Source organism: Monopterus albus, unplaced genomic scaffold (genome assembly GCF_001952655.1).
Source record: "Monopterus albus unplaced genomic scaffold, M_albus_1.0 scaffold75.1, whole genome shotgun sequence".
Classification (NCBI taxonomy): domain Eukaryota; kingdom Metazoa; phylum Chordata; class Actinopteri; order Synbranchiformes; family Synbranchidae; genus Monopterus; species Monopterus albus.
The window spans coordinates 1,452,290-1,478,641 of record NW_018127955.1 but is presented as its reverse complement, the minus strand read 5'-3'; the positions used below and the strand labels follow the sequence as shown (position 1 = coordinate 1,478,641).

The following is a 26,352-nucleotide window of genomic DNA, read 5'->3' as shown; positions in this document are numbered from 1 at the left end:
GATGAAAAGAAATTTACAGTCCAAAGCTCTATACTGTATGCAACTTTTGCATCACTAGTGGAACAGTTTCATTTCCCCACTCACCACTTTCACCTGATTTTACCAGATACCTATTCCTCCTATTCTACGACTGACATTGAGGACAGATTTCATTTAATTCTAATGGATGAATATAATGAAAATAATTAGGGCTCTTTGATTACCGAGTTCTAGAACCTACAGCTGACTTACAGGAACAAACATGTAGAGAAACTATATATACACACTATACTCTCCTCATTGAAACATGATTGGTTACTAACACTTCCATGTGCTATGTCCTGTTTTCTGGACATTTCCATTTCCATTCTTAAGTACAATAACCAGTTTCTTTTCTTATCATTTGTCTATACAACATAAAATAAACCTGATCTTGGCTTTGCTAAGATCAAATCTTGAAGACATTTTTGCACTTTTTGTTTTCTCAGTCCCTCAGTTTTGTACTTATTTAGACCCAGCTTACATTTATAACTCTGAATCATGTAATTAGTCTATTCACGCATGACCTGATTCTCTGGCTGCTACATTCATGTTACTTTCTGCATGCAAAAAAAAAAAATCATGGCTTCTGGAAGACACTTCTATTATCGCTGACAAAAGATGAATTAGCACAGTCAAGACCACTGTGAATCTCATCACATACTGCTGCAACAAGATGCAACAAAATCCTGCATGGTTAATTTCTTCAAAACACTGCACTATATAGGCTCTAAAAGTGCTGATTCAAACTTTTCCCTATGTGGTGACCCTATAGAAGACCACAAGCCAAAACTCATTGGTCTCACATTTATATTGCACTTTATAGCTTACTACTAATGCTGCTTTAGTTTGACCTCTTCAGCTTTGTTTTTGTTTAGTTAATTTGTTTTACTTTGGCCTAAACTTTTGCAACATGCAAATATAAATGTAGTGGTAATAATGACATTAAAGTGAATGCCTTACCATATAACTGCCATAAGCATGATCAAACATTTCAATAATCTGGTCCCTACAAAAAAAAAAAAAAAAAAAAAAGAGAGAGTGAAAGAGAAATTATCAGGTGAGAAAATTGCACATAGTATGTAAGTTTTTTACAATGTTGCAGAGACAGCAAATTTATATATAATGTTTATGTGTCTTCTAGACATTATTCACCTGATGACAGTCTTCTCCTCTAATGTCATGCTCGGGCTCTCCTGACATTTCACCCAGCCAAGAAGACTGGTGACAAGTAGGGTCTTCAACATCATGCCAGAGCCACAAGGGTGGACCAGCTCCCAACAACGTTTACTTCTTATTTTCCTCATGTAGTCTTTCCTCAGGTTGAGCTTTAATATGGACAAACAAGCGGCTGTCCTTTGTCCAATGCCCACACAAAATCAGACAGTCAAACTGACACAGTTGTCCTCTTTCAAAGCCCTAGTATTCCTCATTTTGGTATAGAGTCGGCCTCCTCCCAATTCCATTTCTGTATTTCCACTCTGATTGCTCTGTAGCTGGTCCAGTCTTGTTATGTCCACCACATGCTCACAGAGCACCACAGATGACCGCTATCCATGTATATAGACGTAAACAATGGAGGCAGATGGCGTTATCCTGTAACGAGACTGAAGTGAATCATTTACTGCTTGCAAACCAATGATGGTAAGATGATGTCATGGGGTAGGACTGGATAAGTCTGACTTCTTCCTACTCCATTCAAGCATGTACTAGGTATTAGCAAATTGATATTGGATTATGTGTAAAATTATGTGTGTTGTCATATCAACTGTTTTACATGCTTGAAAGAATAAATCAAATCAAATCAAATCATGAAGCTAACTGTAGGATGCCCGAGCAGGGCTAAGAGCACACTTCGTGTTAAATCTAAAAATGTGAAGAATTTATTAGGGTAACGTTAGTTATCAAATTAATGGCAAAGTGAAACTGTGGCTAAACCTCGTTAGTCATCATAACGATGGGAAGATCTAGTAATGTTGCTAGCCGGCTAACAAATTCCTATTTCGCTGTCACTTTTAACAATGCTAGTTAGTCAGCTAGTAAGCAACCTACATATAGCGTTAGCTAACGTTATGCCGAAATACCCTCTTCGAAAAACAAATAGTTCTGTTCTCATGTAAACTGACTATCACACAGGTTAACAGTCACTGACACGTACCCAAACATCACTAGGGCCACACAGTAGTTAGCTGACCTGACGTCGAGTACCGAGCTGTCAACTACAAGCAGGGTTTTTGGCTCCCTGGATGCTTGGGTAGTGTTCACTGTATGAGAAATACTGCCCTGAGTTTCGCATTTCAGGCAAGCCTTACGCCACCCAGGCGAATGAAAATTTCCCTTAAGAAAGAGACACGCAGCTTTGAATTGTTACAGATAGGATTACAGAAGCTTCTAATAAGGATTATGTTCAAGGTTGCCGCGTCACAATGAAATGGGCGTCGTAAATTATACTGGCCTGAAGGGAAAGGCACCCTTGCTGGTAATACTTAGGGCAATAACCCGCAAAATACAAAGGAAGGACACGTCACAAAATAGGTGGAGTCAAGAAAGTTGTGTATGGTAAATCAACGCAGCTAAGGGTAATCATATATCATCTACACAGTTAAAAGTTGTATTATGAATATGGAGTATGCAAAGATTATACTAACCATGAAAACTAATTCTGATAGGTTGCCCCTGTCACAAAAACTAGCTAAGTGGCTGTAGGTAACATGTAGTAATATTATTTGTGTTCTCAACAAAAGCACGATGAACCCGAAATATTGCCACAAAAGACATGAGATGACAGTTGTCTAATATTTTATCTCAACATTTAATGGTTCTTTGTCCAAATCAGGTTACCGCTGTAGTGCCTGCACTTAACCACAAGATGTCGCAACTGGCTCCCTCTTCTAAATATATTTACTCAACATAGCCTGCTACACCTGGATGCTATGCATTTATATAGACAAGTCATCAACGCCACAAGATGTGAAAAACAGCTCTGATTTATTTGCAGATACTCAACAGTCTATGTTCGTATTCTATATTTTTAATAGGCCTACGTGTGGATAAAAATGTGATCTCAACGTGAAGGTGTTTGTGAATTATAGGACCGCCTTAAACAACTGTTTTCCTATTTCTCGGTTCCTCTGCCTCTTTCTCACGTTATTTTCCCTGCTCCGGGAATATGTAGCCTCGGTAAATAAGGATCTTTTGGGTTATTAATGAAATCTAATGGCTTCTGTGGAGATTACGTTGTATCTTTTTTTACAAAAAGGTTCATTTGAGAAATACTGTTCGGTAGATGTTTAGATTGTTAGACTGTTGCACAACGGAGTCAAGTTACAGAGAAGGAATAATATAAAGCATCTGCTTTGTGTGCAAACATGAGCATAAGTAGGCTATGACATGGCAGTATTGTTTACAAATGAGGAGGAGTTCATGCGACGCGTATCCGTGATTCAACTTCCTCCTCAACTTGTTAAAGGTGTGGCAATTTTGCTTTTTGTGAAATTCGTCTTCTGACATCAATCCCATCCTCGTCCATAAGTACGACGAAAAATAGATAACATTTTCGGACTGTTGATCGTGCTTATGTACATTTTTGCTTGAAGGATATTTACTTTTTGTCTGTTCCATGAGTTGTTTTTATTCTGCGTGGATCAGGAAATGTGTAGTATATTTTAATGCAGAGGTCCACGTAAAAATGTTAACGGTTCCATTTTGTGTCTATTAGACGATGTTTGTCTACTTTAAACCTACTCAACTTTTATTATATACACGAAGGCAGGAATAATCCAGTGGATGTGTTTATGTTACTTCAGGATGTGGAAGCCAGTTGCGCTCGCTCTTAAAGTCAGAATGAAATGAAATGTGCAGCCAGACTAAAGACACGTCTTCATTGCTGTTAATGAATTTAATTGCAATTTTAAAAATTGATTTAAGTTCCCGTGTGTAAAAATGTTGACACTATGCTTTTTTTCCCTCATTGCCAGTCTGGGATTTATAGACCTACAACAATGTCTGCGTGGGTGAGTAGGACACTTGTTGGCAATATCTGAGTGATGGTTGAAATTAGATTTTAGTCTGAAAATACAGGTGATAATTTAATATTTGTTAACTCCTATCGTAGGATGACTTGGAACTGCTGTTAGACTCCCCCTCCTCATTGACTGTGACAGTAAGTTGGATATGCTCTTACCTTTTTAGTGTGGAGATAATTTTGTAGCCTAAAGATAATTGTTATACAGGCTTCTATTGATTGAATGGATAGTGACAAAGTTTAGAATATAAAATATTAAACGGGAAACAATACATTAACGTGTACATGGAGATGTGTTACTGTTGTGTGTCTGCGTTTGTCAGTCCAATGCAAGAGGAACTGTAAAAGACAAGCCTAACTTCAAAGTGGAGGAAGATGTGTCTGCACTAAGGAAGGCCATAGAAGGCCTTGGTAAGCTAATGAGTTACTACAGTATTATCAGTGCACACAGCTGATGCAAATTTTTATCTTTATACAGTTGGGGAAAGTGCAGCATAAGGTGTTTTATGTTGTCCTCTCCTTCACAGGTACAACAGAAAAAACACTAGTTGAAGTGATGACCCAGAGAAGTAATGCTCAGCGTCAGCTTATTGCCAAGGCTTATGAGAAGGCCACAGGAAGGGTATATAAATTTGGATGGCATATTATTGGGCCAGACTGATGATGCTGGGGTACAATTTGTTTGTGTTAATTAATTCTATTAACTGTCCCTTCAGAAATTAGTAAGTGACCTGATGGGTGACACCCATGGAGACTTTGAGGACGTGTTAGTAGCGTTGGCATCACCGCTTGCTGTCTACGAATGTCATGAAGTCATGAAAGCCATCAAGGTGAGGCTGTGTTGGATTGACTTCAAGATAACATGACCCTTTTTAGTTTTATAGAGCCTATGATGTCCTAAAAATGTCTGGCTCAGTGTAAGGTTTGTTTGGTGTGGTTTTAAAACAGCACTTCAGTGTGATGTTTCATTTATGTGTAATAGCCTGATATTCAGAATGAAAAGCACTTCCATTTAAATCTGTTATCATGACATCATGTGTATCACACACAGGGTGCAGGGACTACAGAGAGCATCCTAACCGAAATCTTTGCCTCAAGATCCAACAAACAGATCATCGCCATGTCTGAGGCATATCTGGCAGGTTAGTATACTTAATTTCACTGATTACATAGTAACTCAGATTGTGAAACAGTTGGCAGATGTTCATGATGCAGTGTGTCTTATTATTTCTACTGTGCTATTTTACTCAAGAAACGGGAAGATCACTGATCTATGATCTTAAGTCGGAGGTATCTGGAGATTATGGCAAAGCACTGCTCACCTTGGCTGAGGTACTATTCATTGAATTAAAACAGTGATGTGCCATCAAAAGGCATTTCAAACAAAAAGACCCAATTGGTAAATATACTGTAGCCAGACAACTTGGAATGCTCCAAGACAGTTTTCATTTAGAGGCTTGAAATGAAGAGAGGGGAACAAAAAAGTTTTCTACAAGATCTGTATATCTTTGGAAAGATTGCCATCTCTTTATTAAAATTACAACATTTACCTCAGATGTTAGTGACAAAGAAATTAAAATTCCATTCAAAAAGCTCCATCACTTAAATTAATTTCTAAGCAAATGAAAAATAAATTGACTTCATTATCACAATCACTTTCGTTTCTCCTCACAGGGTAAGAGAGATGAGAGCACCAATGTGGACAATAACAAAGCTAAAGCAGATGCTAAGGTATACTCATTATGTTCAAATCAGTCAATGGTATTTGACCCTTATTTTTCTTCCTTTTTCAAGCAAATTCATTTTCATTCCACCCAGGCTCTGTATGAAGCAGGAGAGAAGAAGTGGGGTACTGATGAGGCCAAGTTTATTGACATCTTGTGCCACAGGAGTGTTCCCCAACTTCGACAGAGTGGGTTGACCCCTTACACATTTTTCCTGTAGAAGCCAGTGTAATTTTTAAAAAGTGTATATAGACTACATCCATGCAGCTCTGTATTTAGGCACAATGGTGCTAAATTCTATCAGCATGCTAACAATAATAATGGTAACATATGCAAAGCAGGTATAACATCTTAATTTTGCACATTTTAGATAAAACATATATCATGGTCTTCCATCCAAGCTTTATATATTATTCAGTAAAAGACAAAAAACATTCACCTCAAGGTGGCATTAGATACAGAGTTAGAGGATCACCCAAGTCAGTAGGGTACATCCTCTGGGGACCTTGATTTTCTCTGCGAGGTATTTCAGTTTGGACCAAAGTGGTGGACCAACAGAGAGACCGACATTGCCACCCCATGAGGCATGATGCTTGTGTCACAGAAAAATTAAAAGAAATCTACACCTTTAACAGGAAGGGGGGAAAGTTTAATTCAAATCTGTTGTGCTTTGGCAGCCATGGTCGAGTACAAGAATATTAGCAAGAAGAGTCTGCAGGAGAGCATTGAGAGTGAGATGTCTGGAACCCTGGAGGACCTACTAGTGGCCGTAGGTGAGGAAAACACTATTCTGTGCACTTTTCTGATCCTTTTGAACAGTAGTCCATTTTTATTGTTGCATCATCATTTTCAAGTGGGATAAGTTAATCACTTCACGAGACATTTGACACACAGTAACTTAATTAAAAAACTTTTTTTTTTTAAACATTTTCGTGTCTAGTTAAGTGTGTGAAGAGCACTCCTGCATACTTCGCTGAGAAGCTTTTCAAGGCCATGAAGGTAAGCTGTGCAGTCTCCATCTCTGCATGAGGGTTATTTAAAACCCGAAGCCCACACATCCCCCCCAGTGGCTCCCAAAACTAAATCTACATACTGTTTGGTTGCACCACGTGTCCCTTTCAGCCACAGCAGACAACTGCATTGGTCAGTGATGTGGAAAGGAATTTTAAGGCACAGTTTTATTTCTGCTGCTTTGACTAGAGGCACATAGAGGCTCTAAAGTAGGGAATGAAAAAAATTTGCAAGCACAGACATTGCCCATTATTGCAGGATAAAATATGTGAACAAGTGATATGAGCAATTGATTTATCCAGGACCAATTTGTGGCTTTCCTTATTTCCTAAATTGATGACTGTGGTTCAGTGGGTAGAGCGGCCGTCTCCCAACCGGAGGGTTGGAGGTTCAAATCACGGTGCTTACAGTCCACATGTCAAAGTGTCCTTGGACAAGACACTGAACCCCCAAGTTGCCAGCAATGATTAGAGCCATCGGTGTGAGTTGGCGCTGCAGACGGCTGCCTCGGTTCTGTACCGGAAACACAGTCCTTGTCTGTAACATACTTGGCCAAATAAAGTTGATTATCCTTATTACATTGTTTAGGGTCTGGGGACCACAGAGTCCATTCTGACCAGGATACTGGTCAGTCGCTCAGAGATTGACTTGTTGGACATCAAAGCTGAGTACAAGAAGCTGTCTGGATCTTCCCTCTACTCCCAGTTACAGGTCAGCACACAAGCCCACAGACAAGAAATTTAATGTGGCCATTACACTCTACATATCAGTATAAATTCAACATGTCATGGTCTTGAGACACTAGACAAGAAGGTTGCTATGTTAGCCTCAAAAGATACAGTATGTTTTAAAAATTATTTTCTTAAAACACTGACATGATTTCCTGCTTTCCTCTCCATGTTTGTGTAGTCTGAAGTGTCAGGTAGTTACGGTGACATCCTCAAGCGGCTCTGTGGCCAAGACGATTAACTCCTCCCAAAAGAGAAACATCGTGTGAAGTACAGCTCCCCATACAATGACCACTCACTGACCTTTTATTATTTTCATATGGTTTCATTTGCTTTAAATGTAATGCCTGAAACTATGCAGAAGTGCTTTTTCAATGTAGAATTCCACTAATGTTTAACCATACACGGATATAATTCACACCAAGACATATGAAGATACTGTTTAAAATGCTTTGTATTCCATGAAACAGTTATTAGCCACACATTCATTACTTATATTGTAACACAAATAACTGTCATGACTTTCACACTTAAAATAAAAGCTATAATCTACTGTTTGAGTGAGTAAACAGATACAATAGGACACCATGACATTTATATAAAACGTTTATTTAAGGGTTTTGTTTATGTTGCTGTATCCAACTCCCGAGTGAGTAAACAGATACAATAGGACACATGACATTTATATAAAATGTTTATTTAAGGGTTTTGTTTATGTTGGTGTATCCAACTCCAACACAGGTCATTAGGACCTTGTCTCCCCCTTTCCTTTCGTCTTCAGAGGGCTTCTGAACCTCTATCTTGAACATGATCTGAAAGAAATCTCGAATGTGTCTGAGGAACTCGATCCTGGAGAAACAACAAGAGCAAATGGTGACTGAGAGGCAAAGAGGGAGGTAGTATGATAAACAGACAATCTGTTTAATTTTTATGCTCTTATTTCCACTGATATATCCTGATCCTACACGTCGCAGTCCCAAAGGAGAGATGTTCACCCTTCTTCAGCTGTCAAATAATACACAGCAGGATCCTGAGTGTACTCACAACAGTAAAGACAGAAGCTTCATCTTGTAACTCTAAAGTTCATAACATTTAGTTCTTAAAGTCTAGATGTTAAAAAGGCTAAGATAATTACATATAAACAGTGACAAAAAGGAGAAATGTAAGCATAATTTCACAATTCTAAAACCAATTATTAAGATAAAAGGCTGTATTGTCCATCAGTATTGTCCGACTATGAAGAATGCATTGTGATGGCACTGCCAATCTTCAGTTATCATAGTACTGTACTTGAGAGGGACACAGCACCGGTACCATGATAACTGAAAATGGACAGTTCATAGTTCATGAAGGCATTGTCTTAAATCAACTTTGTGTACAACAGGACTTCAATATTCTTCTCCTTTATCCTTAAACATTTCAGTTTTGCAGTTCATATCAATATTTGACTAAGTATTTCCTTTCATCACACATTCATCAACAACCTTTCTATGAAATAACACTGACCATGTAAAAACAGCTGGCCAGGTGCCATGGCAAACGTGAAAAGCAAAAAAAAAGTGACTGAGCTTAATATGGGCTTGATATTTGCCATTTGATGCATTTAAATTTACTTGCAAAAATTCTGGTGCATCATTTGCATTTAGACTTTCCAATATGTCCAAGTAATTTTCAGCTATGCTTATGGCAAGAGCATCCCATTTACTGTGGGACACAAATTGCTGTTCTCAGTTAAAACAGAAACACAAACTGATGAGTGTTTGTCCAGTATTTTGACCCTGCAAAGGTACGAGAACTAAGGATTGTTGTCACTTGAGAACTGAGGACAGAGGTATAACTAAATGTAGGCTCCAGTGTGTTTTACATTTGGAAAAAGTGCATCTGTTTATTAACGTAAGAATTTGACAAGGGCCTGTCTCTAGAGTTCAGTGGGGTGGGGAGTTTAGTTTGCGCCTGTTACTGAATGACAGTGGCTTACGTGTAAGAGGAGAGGGGTCCAAGAAGAACCTTCGACACATCTGGTTGGCCAAGGGTCATCAAGAGCAACGCCAGGCTCTGATTGGATGAATCCACACAACCTCCCTAAAACAGAGAAAGGCAGGGAAAGATATTTTATCAACAAAAACAACACAGACCTGCGTCATGGAGGTGGAGTTTTTTTTTTTTAAAAAGAGAACTGTGCAGCCCCTCGAGAGAAGCATTGGTTATGTCGGGTCCAACACTGAGTCTACACATAAAACCTAGTGGGAATTCACAAGACAGACTCTAGGCACAACTTTAGGTCAAATCTAGATTACTGAAAAAAAAAATTACTTTGGTCCCGATCTAAATTACCAAATAAAAATTAGCACAAAGCTACAAGGCTGAAACATTTTGAAGTACATCTGTTAAGTTTATTGTAGTGTTTGGCTGAGAGATTTTATTACTTTTTCAAAGTTTACCAGCTCTTCTCACGACACTTTCTACAATCTTTATACATCATATCAGTAGCTCTCTCCTCACATTTCTCTTCTTCATCCCACATAACACTGCACTCCCCAAAACCTCAGACCTTTTCCCTAACGCTCTCCTTTATCTTCCATGTGCAACATTTGGAGGACTGAGGGCCCACTTTGTATATCCAAGTGATCACATGCCATTATGATCACTCACTAACAGCTATGTGGTATTCCCCATTATATGAAGAAGCCCATGCAAGAATGGCCACACCCAAGAATATTTAATAAACAAGTTAACTTTAAAATGGCTGTCCACTAGTAGTTTTAATAAGACACTGACTATTGAATGTACAGGTGCGCAACAGCTCAACTGCAGCTATACAGGCTCAGATTCTTTTAGTGCATCCATTCTCTCAGTATGTGGCATCGTGACAGTTTGTCAGCAAGGATATGATTCATTAACTCTTGTGTAATCATATCACCAAAACCACTGCAGAACTATGGTGACACTGTTTTTATGGCCGATGAGGTGGAAAGTTTCCCAACTACATCCTGTCTACAAATTGATATCAAACTTTATACGATGTAACAATGAATTAAAAAAAAAAAGACAAACTGTGCAACCTTATGGATGACTAAACCATCAACAAAATAAAGGACAAACATGCAGCTTATTTCTACCATTTCATTCCATTAACAAGCTTTCTTCAGAGGCCTGTGATTAATTTTTCATAACATAATTCACAAAGAAAGCCCATTTTCATTTTTATTACAAAAAATAGTATATGCCCCTATGTTAATAATATATTAAGAGTAAGAAACTATTTTAAAATGAGGTTTTATTCAAAGACACTTCTCAAACATTTTCCACAAAAAGGAGATTGCATGAAGTCAATTTCAGTAAAAAACTGTGTTGCATTTTAACTCCTTACCTTATTGCGTTGCTGACCTGGGCTACACGAGCTGAACGTCGTTCAATTTATCCTTAACATGTGTTGTTCCACTTTTCAACAAACAACTTCACTCAAAAACACCAAACTAAGAAACATAGCACATTAACACCATTTATGACAGCTGGTTTCAGGCTCTGCCTTCCAGAGAGGATGAGAAAAATTTTTTTTAGATAAGATGTCCCAAGAGGCCGGCAGCCACCAATTAGACACGACGCCTTACGGAAAAGTCCCTTGAATCCTTCAAGCAAATGGTAACCCCCTTTCCTCCCCTCCAAAAAAACATGGGGGCAGACAGTCAAGTTCTACACTGCAATATACCTGTAATGTAAAATCAAGAGTCAACAGACTTAAGGGTCTTTATAGATGTAAACTTGTAAAACAAAGTGTGAATAAAAAAAAAAACTGGGTGAAATCCAGGTTTTGGCTAACAGCTACTTAAGGACCAATTTTAGTCCAATTTGACACCAGTCTTACTTTCAACAATCCAAGTTGTTCTGTAATTAGTGAGAACACAGCAGTATTTTCTTTTCAAGTTATAAACCATACCAGGCTAAACACCTGCCTAAGATCCTGATTTACTTCTGACCAATTATGTAACCACTACTATGGCCTACTTTTTTTTGTTTACTTGTAAGTCACTGGGATAAAAACATAAATGACAAAACTCTCACTCTCCACACAAGCATACACATAGCCAAATCAGTGATATCTCTACATTCAATAAAATTTTAACTTAGCCAAAAACCCCCAAATTTGAACAGTGCACCACTTACAACAGCTCCTGTCCGGTGTTGATGTTGCTTCCAAAAATCAAAATGTCCATCGTGCAGCTCCGATCTACTACAAGAGCACTGTACTGATTAACCATAAAACAAACAGAAGCATACATTCAGAGTGCCCATGCCCTGTAATCCAACAAATTTGTTTTCCATTCTCAGTTTTCAAAAATTAACTATTCCAGCAGGAGAGTCACACATCCATTTTACTCTGGTGTTATACTTTCTCTACTTTCTCACTCACTGCCTTCCTGCTACAGTTAGGAATTAAAATCGGCAGTTATTCAAATGTTTAGTTTCCAACCATGTCTGGTGAATCTACCCATTCTAAAAGAAGCTTTAGTTTTTTGAAAAATGAACAAGACATTTTAAATCGAAGGATTTTGAATCCACCACTCTGCGAGGCTGCAAAACAAAAAAGTCAGCTACCCACTGTTGCTTGAAGTTAAGAGGATGTATTCAACAATATTCCTCTTTTAGTGGTAATTACCATCACCCTGACTAGCTAACTAGACTCATATGGCTCCTATGAGACAGGGCTGAAGCAAAGAGAAGGCACAGGGTCTAAGTGTACATATTCTGATGAAGTGAGCTCTTTTTCCTGTGTGATTCTTTGTTTGTGTTTATAGTCAGAACCAAGTCAGTTTGTCTTATTGCTACTACTTTAAGTCACACTTGGGGACACACTACATGAATAGAAAGGTATGGATACATACAATGCGACTTTGTGAGGATTTTCTTTCCCTGTGGACTTAAAATCAACTCAGGAATTCCTAATATCTCAATACTGTCTGAACAAACACTATTCAGCTAACACATCACCAAATCAGCTGAAACACTAGTGTATTCCAGTGATAACATGCTGTAAATCAATCACTTTCCTTCCTTGATTAAAGCAGCTGTTATTGTGAATTTATGAGCACAAAGCCAGTCTATGAATAGGCTGAAACCTTTTGGCCAGATTGGTCAGGATAACAAGGATCAGTTATCTATTCCTGTTCACTGTGAGGAAAATCTTTTATACCATTTTCACAACAGCCAGCTGAATCTAAACAGTCACTGTTGGAAAACTAAATTACTAAAATTACTACAACTACTTAAATTTATAAAATTCCAACTTCACATGTGAAAGATCAAAATTAATCTGATCCCAACTTTAAAAACCACACCACCGATATAAATGTGTGAAATGTGAGGGTGTCCGCAGTGCTCACCCGATATACCTCCTCCAAAAGTAGTTTGGCACAGTTCCTACCAAGGTCCTCTGGCAGCACAGGGTCTCCCTGCCCCTGCGGTGTGGACGACATCTCAGCACTGAGGAAGCAGCCATTCAATGTTTCAGCCACCAACATAAGACCAAAGCCTGGAGACCTGCAGTTAATCAACATAAATCATGTGTCTGAGACATACAGAAACCCATACAACATAGCCTAAACTAATTACCTCATCAATTTATGTTAATACACTCACCTGCCCGAGTTGACTCCTTTCATGTGGTCTGTGTATATGTAGATGTCTGGAAGAAACTGGTTGAGGATGCCCCTGGCTGACTCCACTATCCTGTTAGCCATCTGGGGAGAAACTCGCGCCGAATATCTGGATTTAAACTGTCAAGTACCTTCAGTGGCTCATGTAACCAAGTTGTGGGAATTAAATAATGTGATTTTATTGTATGGTGCAAGCAACAGATCAACATTCACCACTGAAAAATGTGTTACGGTGTAAAGACCACAAATGTGAAAAACTGGCACATAAAACAAAGGTGTGCAAATCTTAAACACTTAAAACAAAGGTGTGCAAGTCTTAAACACTTGGCATTAACCCTGTGATAAATAATTTCACCTCACTGATGACACTGTATGCAGCCAAGTTCCAGGTTTAGTTCATAATAAAATATTTTGAGCACCCATAAGATGAATAATAGATCTAAGACTAGGTGATTATTTTAAGTCAACTGACAAACTTATTTACCAATTATTTTGATCGTACTTAAGTCACTTTTAGGCAAAAATATCAAGCTTCTCCAATGTGAAGAATTACTGCTTTTCTTTGTATTCTTTCCACTCCTCTGCCTCCTCCTATTCCTTCTGTTTTCTGAAGGGTTGAGGGAAGAACTAACTCAAAGTCCAATGGCAGTCTGGACTAGCTGCAGAAGACAAGTCTATTCAAGCCGGACAAAACAAGCCACCTGACACTGTCAAGTTGAGATTTAGGACATTATGAGAGTGAGAAGTAACTTTTCACTACTCTCTGACAACAAAATGATTGGGAAAATAATCAGACTAATTGAAAAAGAAAATAACTGTTAGTTCTAGTCCTAATAGATACAACTGAACACATCGTTTAAAGTGCTATAAGGAATTGAATGCGAGTCTGACAAGGATACGCCACTCCTCTGATCCTCTTGATCTTTCCTGGGTCAGTCAGCTGCACTGGCCTGATAGTCCTGTGGACAGGGCAAGTGAAAACTACCTCTCCACCGCCACCAGGTGCCATACCCCTCTTAAGCACCTGGGGGTGCAGCAGCAAAGAGAGAATTAGAGAACAAGACCGACTTTCTGTCACATACCAGTAGTATATGCAATCATGGCCAAAAATACTGGCACCCCTTCATTTCTGTCACCACTTATCCTGAAAAACTGTTGAAATCACAAATTCTTTGGTAACCTCATGTTTATCTATTTCTTTTGCATTTGAACAACACAAAGCAGAGGAAAAAAAAAAAAGCCAAATCTGATACACTCCACACAGAACTCCAACAATGGACTGGACAGAATTACTGACACCTTCAACTTAATATTTGGTAGCACACCCTTTGGAAACAGTTTCTTACACCTGGTTGTAAATGTTATTTCCATGTAGCCAGCACCTGTTGATGGCTACAGGTTGTTTCCATTACAAATTAAAGGAACATCACATGCTTGAAATACAACTATGCCAAGGAATTTGTTTTCTGGGAGAAGTGGTGTGTTGTCTGACAGAAATACAGGGGTGCCAATATTTTTGGCCATGAGTATTTGAAAGAGCCCCACCCTATATATTGCATCATGCTACACTTGTCAAAAAGCCACTATAATGTCTTCACCTTGAGATCAAAGCCATCTCCATCGATACCAAATTTCTTCATCAGTGGGAGAGCTGTGGACTTCAGCAGGTCGACCTGCAGGAGAGAGTGTTTTTATTTCAAAACATGCTTGTTAGCCTGTGAAGGGCTGAAAATCACTACTAACTTGCAAAAGAACACCACTGTATTATTCTACAATGGACCACTTCACATTACAACAACAAGAAGAGACACTGCTCACTGTTTCCATGACAACACGTCTCTCTGGTGTTTCCAACTCACATTTCTTACCTTTTCCCTGACCGCAATTTTTTTCACATTATACACTCTGAAACAACGCAGCGCAAAGCAGAAAAGTGGATGGAGTGTTCGAGGGTACAGCCCTAGTTTCATATAAACCCTGTCATTTCCTTCACTTGTGTCTTTTCCTTGTGTCTTAGTCCCACCCACATAAGATGTGAGCAAAACATGAGAAAGGACTCAAGGAAATGTGTTATTAACAACATGAGAATCCTTTCTTCCAATCCTTCATCTGAAGTGTCAAATCACCAACTGATTTCTGATAAAGGGGCATGTCAGTTCACAAAAACTTCCATGAAGAATGGTCTCTTGTATCCTCGGTCATGGCTCCTCCAGCACCGTCCTCGGTTCTTACCTCTCAGAGCCGATATAAGAAACTTGGAACGTCCTATATCCTTACTCGACTGGAACGACTTTTGGATCGACTGAGCACATAAGATGCACTCCAAGACTGACTTGCAATAACAACACACCAAACATAAAAAATTCAGAGGCAAAACTGGGGAATACAGACTGCATTTGCAAATTACAATGGATGTTTCATGACTTTATCTAGTCAGGGTACCACATTATAAACTGTTAATAAACCTGGCTATGGCCCTGGTAAATTATGTTCTGTAGCTCTCTACCTAGACTTTGTAGGCACATACTGTACACATGAGCTCTTCTCTGCAACAGTGTTGATTTAAACTGGCATATAACTGTGCGCAATAATATATCCACTAGAGGGAAGTGTCTGTCTGTGCATTGGACCACAGCATAGCTTGCATATTTCTTTGCACAAGCATGCATCAGCTCCACCCAGTGTTTAAATCAGCAGGACAAAACTGAAACAAAACAAAAAAACACTAGCAGTTAGAGCGTGAGCTCATGCACGTATCTGCCCTTACCGTTGGGTCAGCAGGGTCATTTGTGACTCCCCTTAGTGTAGCTTTCAGAGAGGTCTTCATGAATGGAGCCAGCATGAGAAGGGCCTCCAGATAGTACCCAATCGAGCGCTGTGGGTTACAGTCATGTTCTACAAAGCCTCCTTGCAACAAGCCAGGCTGGTAAAATAACACAGTACCTTGTAGAAACAGAAGAAGAGAGTGATTCCATAGACAGTTCTATAAGCAATAGGCTCTACACAAAGCTGAGGTTCACAGCAATTAGATATTGTCAACATAGTTCAGACATAAAAAAACAAAACAAAAACAAACTTGGTTTAGGTTTCCCTTTAGTTAATGCAACCTACTGAAACTTCTCTATATTCAGTGACATTTCTACATTTGACCAAAAAAGAGGCAAAATTACACTCATAAAATTATGAGAACAAAATTTGTGACCACAATATTAACTTTAATTTACTTCAGTTGGTGTTATGCAATGCTGAAAACTTATCATTTGTACTACCCTTTGGCAGTAAACAGTTATAAAAACCACATCGTCTGTGACAAAGCTTTAACACTCACCTGTTTGGTTAATTTCTATTCTGGAGCCATTGGTCACTTTGTCTAGTAGTCTAATGAAACTGGCTTCAAAATCTGAAACAACCACCACCACAACAAAAAAACTAGTAAAATATTCAAAACCACTGATGAGGGTTAAACTTAAGACAAAGTACTATAACAATTATGCCAACGAGTAAGTTAAGGAAAACAAATGCTTTGGTTTTACATTTTTCATACAGTAACGTAATCAAAACAGAGTCTAACAAGAAGAATAACGTAAAGCCTTCTTACACCTTACTATAACTTCTTATAAGACATAAGATAATGCAAGAAAGAGCACTTCTAACACGTGTTCAAGGTTCTTGGCAACTAGAAAGAGACAACGTTGCATATTACAGTAAGAATGCATTTGTCTTACATGGACATTACTATGCCCTCAATTCCCGACTTCTGGCGCGCAGTGATTAACCACACTCCCAACTGCGTAACAGCTAGCTCGTTAGCCACCGTGCTAAATGTGACGCCACAGCTGCAACTCACCGCGAAGCCCCGGGTTGTCATCCCTAGACCTTATGTTTTTTATCCTAACACGTTTCCCACTGAGTGTAGATAAAACCAGCCGTTGTCTGAAGAAATTGCAGCCGTCGTATGCGAGTCCATGGCTTGCCATGTTATTGTTGTTTCTGCCTAGCGTCAGTAGAAATCCACGTGTGTTTGTGCAGGAAGACGTTGGTGAGAGACGAAGGTACGGCAAAGCCAGAGGGTCAAAATATGTTTTTTAAGCATGCATCGCAGCACTTGGTCACTAGATGGCGCGATATTACTACCGATTAAAACAGCATGGGCGTGCCAGAATAATATCATTGCGTCTTAAAGGCACAAAACGTGATTAAAATAAATGACTTGCAACATATTGTCACAATATATTAGGATTACATCTTTTATATTTCTTTAATAATATTTGTAATGTTAAATAAGGTCAGTTACACAGAACTGGACCTTATTGTCGCTCTCAAAACGGTCGACAGTTCCTTTAATAAACAGACACAACATATTAAAACCAAAGGTTATATATTCTGTGAACTATTGAAAGTCGCATTTAAAATCTGTCATGTCTGCAAACATTATTTAATTCTACATTAATGGTCACACTATTTTAAAATCTTTTGGAAACTCTATACGAGAGAACAGCTTGGGTGATGTTTGCGTCAGCCTGCCTGCCAGCCTGCGTGTCTGACTACTGAAGGGATCGACTTGGAAGGGATTAACCATCGCAACAACCTTGCCAGTAATTTTTTTTTCGGCCTGTAGACCAATTACATAACCGCATTTACATCTTCACTAAGCCGTTAACAGTCACACAGGCGACTAGGTTTCCCATCACGCTGCAGAAAGAGGCTCATTTTTCCCAGTGTAGCTCCATCAACAAGAAAGCGAGTCCTCAATTGGCCCTGCACCGTAGTGTGCGCAGTTACTTTTTTTTTTTCTTCTTCTTCTTCTTCTTCTTCCCCCTCCTTCCGTCTCCTCCTCCTCCTCCTCCTTCTGCTTTCTGGGGTTCTACAGGAAATAAAAACTCAAGGTCCCGTGAGATTTCAGACTGGCTGCAAAAGACGTGCCTACTCCTGGTAATTGCGCTCTTTTCGGGAAAGACAGTTAAGTAGGCCCGTGCCTGATCTGACCGGTCTAGGCTGCATCCAGAGGGGTTCGTGGGAATGGTAGGAAGGGTGTTCTATTCTTAGAAACTATCCTTTAACAGTATTTGCACAGAGATGGTACTGCAAAAGATTTTTCGTGCTGTTATTATGGGACCCCCGGGTTCAGGGAAAGGAACCGTGTCGGGGCGCATAATCAAAACTTTTGGACTGAAACATCTTTCTAGCGGGGACATTTTGAGAGCCAACATCAACGCTAAAACCGGTAAGACATTGGCGCCCATTCACGAAAAACATCCCACTGAAATAGTATATTATTTTAAACAAAATCCACACCGTGTAGGTCAGCAGGCTGCAGTGAAAGATTATTTCAGGCATGCGTTCATCTCTAATCTCTTAAAATATGCTACAAGTTGTTATTATTCTACACTATTGCTTTCTGTAGACATGCACAGGTAGAAATCCAAATGTTATGAATAGCTATGCTCAAAACATGAGTAGGTTATTATACACAAAGAGACTACAACGGTGTGAAAAACAAGTTTGATATCTGGTTTACTGTGATAAGAGCGCCACTCCAGTCTAAGTTCTTATCTGGTTGTGACATACCACACAAGAATATTGCATAGAATAGAGCTCTGCTCAGCCAAGGTCAAACTGATTGGGAGGGCTGTTTTATGTTTAGACTGAAAACACTAGGCCATTACCTGCACTTTGGAAGGAGTGTCCATTTCCCATCTGTGTCACCTTGGATGAACACATGACAGGTGTACAAGTGTAAAGATAAGGAAAGCCATGCACCTTTGCTCCTTGGGAGAAGGGACCTCAGATTAAAGGGTGTGTTTTTACATCTGTATGACACATTGGACAATCAAACTGCAGTAATGCACGGATAAAATTGAGTCTTCTGCAGTGCCTAAGATGTGCAGTCAAGTTCAACAATTATTTGTGCACACGTATACTTTCATCTTCCTGCTTTGTTATACCTTCATATACAGATGTTTTCATGTTGCTCAATTTATTCTTATATTGTTGACAAATGAGCAGTTAGCGGCCAAAGCAGGTCTTCTTGATGTTTTAACATTCTATGGTTGTGAACCGGTGACCTTCCACTTCCTGACACAGCCTTAACCTTCTTATTAGTTGTACAGGATATTAGAAAAACCCATTTGTGTGTGAGCACTGCATATAAACTTTACAGTACATTAACCTGACACTACCCTGTGGCTTTAACACCTTGTTCATGGTTCAGAGTGCAGGCCCAAAAGCATGCTGTGAAATTTTTGTATTTAACTAAAATAAACAAAAGTGAAAACAGCAACTTATTTGTCTGTGTATGTCAGAACAACACCAACATTTCAGTTCTGTGTAAAAGTCTTACTTCCTCTGTGTAGCCTGTAGTTTCTCAGTTGAGTTTTATAGTCAGTTTTACTCCTTGCTCTGTTTTATAGTGACATAAGAGCAGCACAGCCAGGTCAGTTCTGCAAGGCTTGTTGGAAAAGCTGTAGTCCGACCAATTAAAGTGGAAGTAACATGAAGAAAAACTGTCATGCCATACCCTAAATCCAGGTTATCCTTAAAACAGATTCATTACATAGCTTTTCAGTCACACTACCCACACTCATCTGTTTGCTTATGCAGCTTGATAATAGCTACACTACGATTATAATGACTTAGATATTCACACCTACAATGCCAAAGCTGCACTAAGACATGAAGTGAAAACATTTTAGATGTCCCATGCATCATCCTATACAAATTTTCCTGTAAATCTTTCTCTTTTTTACACCTTAAATCCAGTTGTGTAGCACTGAAACAGACTTGACTGTCCAGAGTGTCTTTATAGTGATGTCAACATTACAAACACTGGCAGTGTTGAGGCAGCTAAAAATGAAAAGGCTAATATATTTTTAGAGAAACCTGACATCGGATATCTGCAGCTAATCTTTAATTCTGTGATCAAAGTAGCCTTTAAACAGTCCACATTCAGAAGCGCTGTCAGTAATGATTAGATCATCATCCTCTCTGTGTATGTGTGTCAGACCTCGGCCTGTTGCTGAAGTCCTGCATTGATCAGGGTCAGCTGGTACCTGATGACGTCATGTCTCGTCTCATCCTGAGTGATCTGAGAGCAATGGACCAAAGCAGTTGGCTGCTTGATGGTAGGAGCACACGTTTTTATCACCACACATTGTTGCTGGAAAACGATTGCTATTTATCAGCATTGTTTCCTTTGACCAGGTTTCCCTCGTACAGTATCCCAGGCAGAGGCTCTGGATGCTGTCTACAGTCTAGATACAGTCATCAACCTCGACGTACCCTTCCAGACCATCCAACAGAGACTCACCTCTCGCTGGACTCACCTTCCCAGTGGCAGAGTCTACAACACAGATTTCAACCCACCTAAAGTCCCTGTAAATATACATCCTCTCTTAACCTATTGCTCATTGCACCCACAGAGCCTTTTCAGATATGAATGCCATTGAGCTTTAACTTGGCATAATACTTTACTTTGGACATAAAAAGAAAAACCTGCCACCCAGCTGCTGTTTTTCTCCTAAGAAGTAAAGCATACTGTTGATATAAGACTACAGAATTGGTAGAATTACATAAGGTTTTCTGAATTTATTTTTATACTTTTAGAAAATAGCTAATTAAGAGGAAATGACACAGGAATAGGAAATTATACAGCGCTTCCCTTGATTGGCTCAGTTGATCGGTCTACTGGTAAGCATTACATTTAATACAGCAAGGATACTCGGTGTACTGATTATATCAGTAATCATAAGATAAGATAGTTTATTGCTAATTTCAGTTGCAAGTTGACAAACTACATGTCATACAAGCAGTTTTCAGCATTAGTGTTTCTTTGTAAATAATGAATGATCCACAGCTGATGTGCATGTGGTCATGCATTCTTTCTCTGAAGTGATGTGCAACTTCAGAAGAACTTGGAATTGTTTGAGCCTTGAATTCAAACATTCCACATAAACCTTGTTCAAAGGTTTATGATCAAAGATCAATTCATTTTATGCAGATTGTGGAACAGCACCTTCATGCTCTTCCCCCTCAACACAGATGTTCTCTTTAGGGACTGTGTATGGTCTCTGAGTAAACTGAAGACTGTAAATAAATGCAACTTTGGATGCATGTTTCATAACAGCATCTCTTAGTGAAATATAAAAGAGGTAGACTGATGCACTATGGACAAGCAGCTGGTCAGTGCTAAGGTTCAGACACCGTGGGTGTCCAAAGGGTCATAATGTCAGTGCACATCACACCATAATTATTACTCCACCCTTCGGCCCTGCAGTGCACATTTCTGCTTCAGTGGGTTGAGATGTATAGAAACACTGGTGTTTTCTTTTAGTTCCATTATGAGGCTGATATTCTTTTCAGTAAAATGTTGGTTTTTATACAATCCTTTATGATCAAAAACCTGAAAAATGACATTTCACGCATGTCAACATGCTGATGTCTGCAGTATTCTCAAATCACTGCTGTCCTATACAGCCTCACAAATGCATCAGGTCATACTTTTTGCAGAACCCACAATAAGAAAACACAGTGAGTCTTGACTGGGGAAAACACAACAGTCCTCATCCTGCACCACCAAACACCATGATGTCTACTTATGGTTATGGACTAATAGTCACTGGAAGTTACAATGCTGAAGCATTTGTTTCTGTCTCAGTAGGTTTCCTCACTTTTATGTGATATTTCTTTGTTATTCATCTGTTAAAAAATTAATTTCAGCTTGTGGAAAATATGCACTTACAGTAAAAAGTGCCATAACAGCATATTTTTCAGGTGTAGTGTGTGATTTAATAAGCAATGTGCTTTCTCCAGGGCTTTGATAATATGACAGGAGAGCCTTTGGTCCAGAGGGATGATGACACACCACACACGGTCACACTGAGACTGAAGGCCTATGAAACCCAGACAGAGCCCGTCTTAGAGTTCTACAGGTAGCACATTGTACATACTGTAAATTAAAATATACTCCAACCTATTTACTATGTTCTCATCTATTACATTATGAGGACTCAGCTCATTACAATAATGTATCTTGCATTTCTGGAGAGAGAAACTAAACAGTCTGACTACAATGTATTCCACAAAAATGCTTTGACATACAACGGCTTCATTTTTTGTGTTAATTTAATTTTAAATGGATGATTTTGCCATTTTTGCTGATTGAGCTACATATAAGACCCCTTAATGGCAAAGTGAAAACGTGTTTTTAGAAATTTTTGCAAAGGCGTCAAACTATAGAAGCCCCTTTGGCAGCAATTACAGTGTCTTCTTGGGAAAGTCGTGACAAGCTTTGCACATCTGGATTTGGGCAGTTTATCTGTGGAGCCACTTTTCTTCAAGGACATCCCTGTATTTGGATGCATTTATTCTTCCCTCAATTCTGACCAGTATTCTCAAAAGAATCTTTTTTCCTCATGCTCTGAGTCCTTTAAGTTACATTTGACAAACTCCAAGCAGGCTGTCATATGCCTTTATTTAAATGGCTTCCCTCTAGTTATTCTGTTGTTGAGGAAATTATTTTTTAAAAGTTAAGATAAAGGTTTTATTTTCCAAAACAAGATTAAAATCTGTACAGGCTTCTTTTGACATCACTGTTTCTGTCCAGATGTGTGTACGTGGCTACAGCAGAAAGGATCTCTCCCTGGCATTGTTTCCTACAATCAATAAAACCCAGGGGAAAAAAAGCTCAGATTCTGAGTTTGCATGTGCATGTACTACATGCATCATGATTTCTAAAAGCCACAGAATTACAGACTAGGAATAGAAGGGGATAGTGTGCTTGTTCACTTTAGAGGAAAAAAAACTCACTTTGATGTTTAACACCTTTTATTTGCTGTACAGTTTATTCTAAGGCAACAGTCATGTGCAATAACAACTGATTAACAGATCATGCACATATATTCAACAGATCAAATATTAACTGTAAAAGCTGATTTTTGTTCCTTTTCTCCTCCAGGAGTAAAGGTGTGCTAGAGACATTCTCTGGGACAGAAACCAACAAGATCTGGCCACACATCGAGGCTTTCCTCCACAGAAAACTCCCCTCTGTCAATCAGAAAGCCGCATAAACAGCCAGAGCAGAAAGGCACAAGAAGGGTTAAAGTTTATCAGCCAAAACCACTCGTCCAATCAAGATACCACTTTCTACGACAGAAGAGGAAAACCATCTGTGTGATATTATGTTCTGAAAAGACAAGCAGGCTCACATAATTTGTCAGGTAGCAATAGCAAGACTACACATAGTGTTGGGAAGTGTTTGTTGCACAGTTTCCACAGCACTGCAGTAATTCGCTTGACAATCTCTCAGGATGGGTGCACGTAACCCTTCAAACATTAGCTGCTAGAATTCACACAACTTGTATTTCTTCTGTAATGTGCCTTTATAAAGTCAGAAGACACCACTAAATTAAATATCAAGGCTTTAACAGTAAAATACTGAGGCCATGCTGCAATACAAAGATGGGGATAGCGGTTATTGCATAACCACTCTGGTGAATCCAGCCAACCTTAAGCAGTGAAACTGTGTATAAATATTTAACTTTTACGTTTTCTCATTGCTGTCATGAGTTCTGACAAGAATGGACTCACAAAACAAAATATACTGAGCTAGATAAGAGGCACTCCTTTTTGGAATTCTTTTGAAAGCAATATTGTGGGCATTTTGCTCTAGCATAACTGACTTATTGTGACTGTTTGTTATGCAGAGGATAATGTGCCATGTCCTACAAATGACCGTAAATTCACTTATGCACTCAAGTGCCTTTTGAAAAGGTAACATGTTGCTTAGTGAATGTAGATTGCAAATACTTTTTATGAATGTTAACTCTGACCTGAATAATGTATAAATTGACCCCGTGTGTTACATTGAATATTTTTACTCTTTTATTTAACCATCCTTGTGTAACAGCCTCTTTCAACCACCTCAAGTCTCAAGTGTTGCCTCTTAAGTATGCCACACTGTTTGCAATTAAATCAGGCATCCTGACAACTAAACTTGTATTCATGTTTAGCACTACATGTGATTTGACAACTGAAAACATAATTGAAAACTACTGTATATGAACAAAACATTTTAAGGACAGTTTTTTTGATAAAATTAAGTCATTCACAGTTGATCTGCACTTCCATTTTAAGAATGTTTCACCATGTTAAAATCCATAGAAATGCTAATTTGCATTTCAATGTATTATAGATTTATGTAGTGAATGTTTCCTGAATTGTACTGACACCTACAACACCCACAATGCAACTCGACAATCAGTAGAGTAACAATTTTGGCCTCCTCAATTTTGAATGTCGCTGAATGCCACCTTACAACTACTGCAGGTCTGCAGCAGCTGAAGACCAGACACAATCAGCAGTGCTTTCATAAATGGGTTTCTTACAGCAGCAGGAGACAAAATCATACCCAGATGTCTGTGAATGAGGCAGTGTAACATAATTTTCTTAAAGCTTATAGCTTAGTGACAAACTGACATCACATCTTGCACTCACACATATGGCGATTAGCTTCAGAAACACAGAATTTATTATAGGAAGTCAACACCAGAGACATTGCCCACATGCTTACTACTTTTAGTTTAAACCCAAGTTATTTTGCATAGTTGAGTTGTCACTGTAGACACTAAAAAAAAAAACATAAAAAAAAAAATTCAACTGGACTACAGCACATTATTTTAGCTTCACTGCCGACAAAACCTTTATTTATGTTTACAGTTCACAGTTTGAGCAGCGCTGTGCAGAGCAGATGTAAATAATGACTGAAAGATTAAAAGGTGAGATGACAGTTTCTCTGCAGATTCAACAATGCATTCCATTTCTAATTCCCTGATCAGCAGTAAAAATTAGCTCAGCAAATTTTTAATGCAGATTTCTGTCATCTTATGGGGGCAGTTAATCAGAAGCCTAATGAATCTATCAAAGCTTCCATGAACACGGGGGGGGCATAACAAAACAAAATCTCACACTTCAACCCACAAGTTCATCTACTTGTTTATAAAATAAAAGTGCTCAGAAATTCTGAATAAATTCTGAATGTCTGAGGGAGCACAACAAAAAGTGAAACTAAAAATATATGAAGTGCTTCAAACATTCCAGCAAGTCTTTAATAGTTTGTTTTGAAAAGAGAAATATAAAGTGCAGAACACATTTGAATGCAGAGAGCTCTATTCTGCTAACAAATATACAGTAAAAGTCTCTGATGAGAGCTCAGCCCTTAGTTCCTCCCCTCCACACTGCTGCTTTTAAACTGGTGGCTGTGAAGATGTTAAACTGGTAAAGAATATGTAAGGTAGTTTACTCTGGTATGTCAGTGAACCAGGAAAAAAAAAAATACATACACAAAAGTCCATGTAGTCCTAAAAATGTTATATGAAGTATGAAGATTTTGGCATGACTTGTACCGAGGTTTGATCCTTTGATTAGGTAATAATTCAGCCAATATCCTTACATTACCAGATCCACTACACCCAGACAATACCTGGACTTTGAATATTCACATTTTAACTCAAAACAAAAATTGCATCCAATATCCTCATACAATTTGATCTTGCTCCTCTCATCGCATGTATTTATGTGCCTCAAAAGCAGAGTGCTTTGTCGTGCATTATTATATTTTTTCTCTAATATAATCCCGCACACACACACACAAAAAAAAACGAGAGCCAATACAGCCAAGTGCACAACATGTTCACTTTTGAGAATATAATGTATGTTGTGTTGCTGTAATTTGAAATTAACATTGTTTTCTAGTGATTCTGTATTGTAATTCCCACTAGGCATTATGAATATTAGGTCAGTTTATAAACATCCATGTCTAGTCTAGATAAAATGTGAATGCCAACGATGCATGTTAATCTCAAAGAAAAGAAAAGAAAAAAAAAACTAAATTCGATTACTTACACATTTTAATAGCTTAGGCCTGTACAGACAACACTAAGGATACTTTTTCTTTTAGAAAACCTTAAACATTAAAACCACTCTTGTCCTGCTTCAACAATATGCAGGAACTCCACCTCTGAAACCGTACCATGCTTTGACATTTAAAAGCATTTAAAGATATAAGGCCACAGTGACATTAACTAATCCTCATTCTGCATTTGTAGAAGCAGTTATAAAAGAACCTATTTGTTCTTTTTTAACAGTAGAACTCTTGCTTCACTTTGAGCAACAAGGCTTTGTGGGCCTTCCAGCACAAG

At 38.6% G+C, this 26,352-nt stretch overlaps 4 protein-coding genes across 8 annotated transcripts in view; 2 read left to right on the top strand and 2 right to left on the bottom strand.

Moving 5' to 3' along the window:
• The window catches only part of LOC109963456 (ER degradation-enhancing alpha-mannosidase-like protein 3), a 12,611-nt gene extending 10,147 nt beyond the window's left edge, over window positions 1-2,464 (bottom strand). Inside the window, exons 1-3 of one of the 2 annotated variants that reach the window (XM_020605992.1) lie at window positions 2,177-2,464; window positions 1,174-1,625; window positions 982-1,027 (exon numbers count right to left, since the gene is read on the bottom strand). In XM_020605992.1, the coding sequence (XP_020461648.1) occupies window positions 982-1,027; window positions 1,174-1,325 (198 nt within the window). In that variant the 5' untranslated portion in view covers window positions 1,326-1,625; window positions 2,177-2,464. The remainder of the gene's footprint in view (window positions 1-981; window positions 1,028-1,173; window positions 1,626-2,176) is intronic. The other variant, XM_020605991.1, reaches the window with a different exon arrangement.
• A 516-nt stretch (window positions 2,465-2,980) lies between these two features.
• On the top strand, window positions 2,981-8,057 carry anxa3b (annexin A3b). Of its 4 annotated transcripts, none has more exons than XM_020605929.1 (14): window positions 2,981-3,032; window positions 3,996-4,031; window positions 4,133-4,180; window positions 4,366-4,453; window positions 4,570-4,664; window positions 4,759-4,872; window positions 5,094-5,184; window positions 5,295-5,374; window positions 5,717-5,773; window positions 5,861-5,954; window positions 6,444-6,539; window positions 6,707-6,765; window positions 7,366-7,488; window positions 7,687-8,057. In XM_020605929.1, the coding sequence occupies exons 2-14, from the start codon at window positions 4,020-4,022 to the stop codon at window positions 7,744-7,746; spliced, it is 1,017 nt and encodes a 338-aa protein (XP_020461585.1). In that variant the 5' UTR covers window positions 2,981-3,032; window positions 3,996-4,019; the 3' UTR covers window positions 7,747-8,057. The 4 variants fall into 4 exon arrangements, with proteins under 4 accessions (XP_020461585.1, XP_020461586.1, XP_020461584.1 ...); XM_020605930.1 differs by lacking the exon at window positions 2,981-3,032 and adding an exon at window positions 3,075-3,198; XM_020605928.1 differs by lacking the exon at window positions 2,981-3,032 and adding an exon at window positions 3,418-3,487.
• Window positions 8,058-8,167: 110 nt separating this feature from the next.
• On the bottom strand, window positions 8,168-17,794 carry rcl1 (RNA terminal phosphate cyclase-like 1). The gene is made up of 9 exons (XM_020605951.1): window positions 17,007-17,794; window positions 16,488-16,559; window positions 15,927-16,102; window positions 14,758-14,832; window positions 14,059-14,183; window positions 13,143-13,268; window positions 12,887-13,043; window positions 9,484-9,587; window positions 8,168-8,354 (listed from the first exon to the last, which is right to left on the bottom strand). The coding sequence occupies exons 1-9, from the start codon at window positions 17,134-17,136 to the stop codon at window positions 8,201-8,203; spliced, it is 1,119 nt and encodes a 372-aa protein (XP_020461607.1). The 5' UTR covers window positions 17,137-17,794; the 3' UTR covers window positions 8,168-8,200.
• Window positions 17,795-17,800: 6 nt separating this feature from the next.
• On the top strand, window positions 17,801-26,017 carry ak3 (adenylate kinase 3). The gene is made up of 5 exons (XM_020605952.1): window positions 17,801-18,383; window positions 20,161-20,280; window positions 20,360-20,532; window positions 21,968-22,086; window positions 23,112-26,017. The coding sequence occupies exons 1-5, from the start codon at window positions 18,236-18,238 to the stop codon at window positions 23,221-23,223; spliced, it is 672 nt and encodes a 223-aa protein (XP_020461608.1). The 5' UTR covers window positions 17,801-18,235; the 3' UTR covers window positions 23,224-26,017.
• The last annotated feature ends 335 nt before the right edge of the window (window positions 26,018-26,352 follow it).